The 4,130-nt window shown below is 47.3% G+C and overlaps 1 protein-coding gene across 1 annotated transcript; it reads right to left on the bottom strand.

Annotated features, from left to right (window-relative positions):
• Window positions 1–565: 565 nt before the first annotated feature.
• Window positions 566–3,344, bottom strand: LAPTM4A (lysosomal protein transmembrane 4 alpha; the record flags this gene model as incomplete). The annotated part of the gene is made up of 3 exons (XM_030884579.2): window positions 566–1,181; window positions 2,228–2,326; window positions 3,234–3,344. Coding segments are annotated over 3 exons (285 nt in total), but the record flags the coding sequence as incomplete, so codon positions are not given.
• Between the last annotated feature and the right edge of the window lie 786 nt (window positions 3,345–4,130).

Genomic DNA, 4,130 nt, shown 5'->3' with positions numbered 1-4,130 from the left:
CCCCCCTTCCTTTTGGAAAGGATTAGGATCGCACACATCGACTTCTCTGTGTCAGTCTGTGTGCCTTGCTGCAGAAGGTAAACCCATTCCAAAGGACTTACTGATTGGAAGCCACTATGACCCACTAAAAACAAAACCCACTGCTACTGAATTGGTTCCAAAATCATAGTAACACAATATAGGGTCTCCAAGACTGAAAATCTTTACTGACGCAGCCAGTCTCCTCTCCCATGCCTTGTATCAGCTCGATGTATTTATACTGCTGGGCTTGCAATTAACAGGCCACGTAACTCACAGTGCCACCAAGCTCTTTTACACCTAGGGGTTGGAATACTCAGTTAGGCCCACTGAGCTTGATGGTGGGCAAATGGCTGCGAACCCATCAAGCCAGTATCCAGACACATTCACGTGTTTCAAGTCATCTCACCATCAGAACAGGTCATGGAACAGTTTGGTGAATATCTGAATATTGCCACGCACGGTCTTCAGGGGAAAGCAATGGCATTTATAACAACTTATCGCGTAATGGAAATGCTATAATACACGTTTAAAAATGACAACAGAAAATATTTAAGAGATTTATTAAAGCATCTTATCACAAAGATGGAAACATACAAATGAGAAACATGCAAACATCATCTTCTTCCATGGTCAAGTCAAAACGTTACACACTTTTCCGGTTTCCGTTCTGAAAACTTTAGGTCTTATATCCAACTCACTCACCCTGAATATTTAAAATTCATCCTTCCTGAAAGAACCCAGGGCAGCTAGAACAAAAATGCTAACTATTATATAAAGAAAGTGCAGTTAAAAAAGAAAATACGTGGAGAAGAACCCCTCCCCACCCCCCAAGTAAAGGCAAAATAGTGGCACTTTGTTCTCACCTAATCTAGATTGTCTTCAAAAACTATGTCAGAGTATACAGACTTAACAACAAAGAATACTTTTAATAGATGTTGGGAAAGCTCTTAGTGTTCTGAAAACAAATGCTTACACACACAGAAAGCATTTCTATCAAAGAAGTGTGAACAGCCCTGTACTGCAGCACTCTGCAAACAAACCAGGCGGCAGGCTGGTGGAGGTTTATGGACAGAGGCAGGCTGTCTTCAGGCAGGGATGTAAGGAGGTGGAGGCTCCTTTTCCGGCATCTTCACTGCCATTTCATAGGTTGGCAACACATACTAAGGACAGAGAGAAAAGTGGATCACAGTCACTTCCCCTTTAAAATCTTTTCTGAAAGTCCAGCTTTGTAATTTTAGACATCAGATAGGGAGGAACTGTCAGCTAAGTATGTTTCTGAAAGCAGCAGGGAACTTGTCCTGCAGCTGGTCCAGGGATGGCTGGGGGGAGGGGTGGTGGGCGGGGAAGGAGGCAGAAAGGGAGGGCAGGAGGCAGAAAGGGAGGGCAGGAGGCAGAATTCTGCTTCTGATCTGGCCCTGAGGCTGTATGGAGTCTTTGCTGGGAAGTAGCCACCACTGGTTCTGCCCTTCTTCCAAGGTGACTGACAAAGGACCAGTGCCTTCACACCTGGGGGTTCCTGGTAGAGGGAAGGGGTCCCGCCTGACACCTGCCCCATGCTACAGCAAGCACTCAGTAAGATGCTATGTCCCGCATTTCACCAGAGCAGCCTGTCTGTAGTTAGCAAGGATCAGGGACGTCTACCCACGATCTGGAGAGCAAAGGACAGAGCGAGGCAAGAAAGCAGCAATCTACCCGGATGACAGACCAGCCCTCTATGAGCCACACGTATCCCACATGCGGAACCCGAGGGGAGAGAAAAGACTTCAGTAATAATTCAGGAACTCCCCTCAGATTCATGAAACACACTGGCTTTCTCTCTCCCACAGAAAAATCAGTAACCCCTGGGTTCATAGGAATGCTGATGTGTTTTTCTTCCCCCCAAAGAAAACACAATTTTCAGTCTGTGGTATCCCCCATCCTTAGATTGGCATGAGTCGTACTTCTACTTCCTGTCTTCTCTCTCCTTCCCACACATTATTCCTGGAAGCCACTTGGGAACCAAGCATGAACGGGTAAGGTAGACGAAGGACCAGTGCATACCCAGCACAGTGCCCACCCGGGATCCCAGGGGGAAACGCTGACCTTAAGGACCCAAGCTATCCCCAAGGCGCAGTCATGGTGCAAACGAGCAAGGCAAGGGCCAGCTTCTTTCTCAGAACCCATCAATCACGCGAATGAAGCTGTAAGGTGTGAAAAGGGCATTAACCTGAGGAGGTGCTTCAAAGGCAGGGTACACCGCAATCTCCGGCAAGTTCCTGTTGTTGATGAATTTATAGCAGTTCCAGACACAGTTTATTAGATAGGCCTGAAAGAGGAAGAAGAGGGTGTTTGTGGATGCTAGCAACATAACGGGCTGTGTCTGCAGGACCCTCACATTCAGGTGACCGTGATGCCTTCCTTCGGCTTCTCAATGGAGAGGGATACTGACAGTAGACAAAGCAAAAGCCAACTCTTCTCTACACGTGCCGCCCCGTAGAGCAGGGCTTCCGAAGTTTTGCCCATTTGTCAACCCCCTTTCACCGGACAATCTGCAACATGGACACGCACTGCCAGAAAGCCCGTGAATCCATCACAAGTTTGATTTTGAATTAAGTCTTTGGCTAAAGCATGTTCAGAAACCTTATTGTTGTCAAATTTCAAGCAGACCCCACATTCCCATGCAATCTCATATGAGATTTTGACCCTGAGTTTAAGCAGTTTCTTTGATCGACATGACCCAGGTTTTCTTAGCACCATTTTACTGAGAAACCAGAGCTGGGTTTCAAGTAAGTCTGTCAACCACTGTGCTGCAGAAGATAATCTTTGTTGCTGAGCCTCAGGACTTGTGGATCTCCATTCCAACTCATGAACCACTTCCAAATTCATAATGACATTCTTTCCACTTAGGAAAGTTCCAGACACTGTCAGGGAGACAGACACCCAGGGTTTTCTCCTCCTATACACAGTTCCAATCTTGGAAACCCACAGGGGCAGTTCCACCCTGCTGTACAGGGTTGCTGAGTCCACATGGATTTGATAGCAGGGAGTAAGGTAAGACACTGCCAACTACCTTCTGGAAATCCCCAAAGCATCACCTCTGCTCCTTGTGCCACAGTAAACACTGTGACAATAAATCGTCAAGCTACCGCAACCCATGAAGCAGCTGGGTCAAAGGCTCAGGGGGGCACCGTCACAGGCTAACCGGCCCTCAGAAGACTGACTCATCAACTCACCTTAAAGATGATGAAAAAGACAAAGAACAGAAGAACAATGAACAGGAGGCAGCTGGAGTCCAAGGCCAGGAGGTCATCTTTGTAGGGAAAATCAGGCTGTAAAAGAACACACAGAACACACGGGCACCGTCACAAGTCAGCAAGAGCACTTATGTGTGGTGTTCACTGCAGACCACATGAAGACCGCAAAGGCATCAGTGTTAGAACCGATCATTCGATATACAAAATGACTACAAGTTGAACTCTTAGGTGCTCTAAGTCTCATCACACCACGCAAAGGAGCTTCCATAGGTCTGTGACAAATGCCAACACTTTTTCCTTTCCCTTCTCACACCCTTACTGAAGCCGCTCCATGTAAGTCAGCATGCGCCGCCGGAATGCCCATATGGCGCAGAGGACTACACACGCAGCCCACTTTCTGTGTCGTTCACCGTCGCACCTCTCCCCAGCCTTTGGAAAGGCACTGTCTCTTTCACTGGTGTATGGCTCTGACCCGAGTCACTGAGCCCGCTTTGGAAGGTGTTGAGATGAACGCACATTAAATTGCATGGGTCATTTACTTCTACATGGGAAACAAGGGTTTTTGTAAAACCCAGTATGTCCATCTCAATGCTCAGCAGATCATCGCCAAAAAAAGGGTATGCCCATGGTTGTAAAACCCAGGCCAGAGGACAGCTTGACTGCAGAGGCAGGATGTTCTACTGAAAAGGCTCACCTGTAGCCACGCAAATATTGAGCAAGCATTTACGGTGTGCAAGTCAAGTTAAGTCCGGGAAGAAAAACATCGTAACAAATTTAGGATTTCTGAGCTGGCCAGCCAAGCAAGTGGCTTCCAATTTGCAGGAAGTCAGGGGAATACGTCAGAGGGTGATCTGGACAAGGAGGGGAGTAGAAATC

The sequence above is a fragment of the Echinops telfairi genome, unplaced genomic scaffold (genome assembly GCF_000313985.2).
Source record: "Echinops telfairi isolate 266 unplaced genomic scaffold, ASM31398v2 ScPeMD7_9;HRSCAF=40, whole genome shotgun sequence".
Taxonomy (NCBI): domain Eukaryota; kingdom Metazoa; phylum Chordata; class Mammalia; order Afrosoricida; family Tenrecidae; genus Echinops; species Echinops telfairi.
This window is presented reverse-complemented; position numbering and strand designations above follow the sequence as displayed.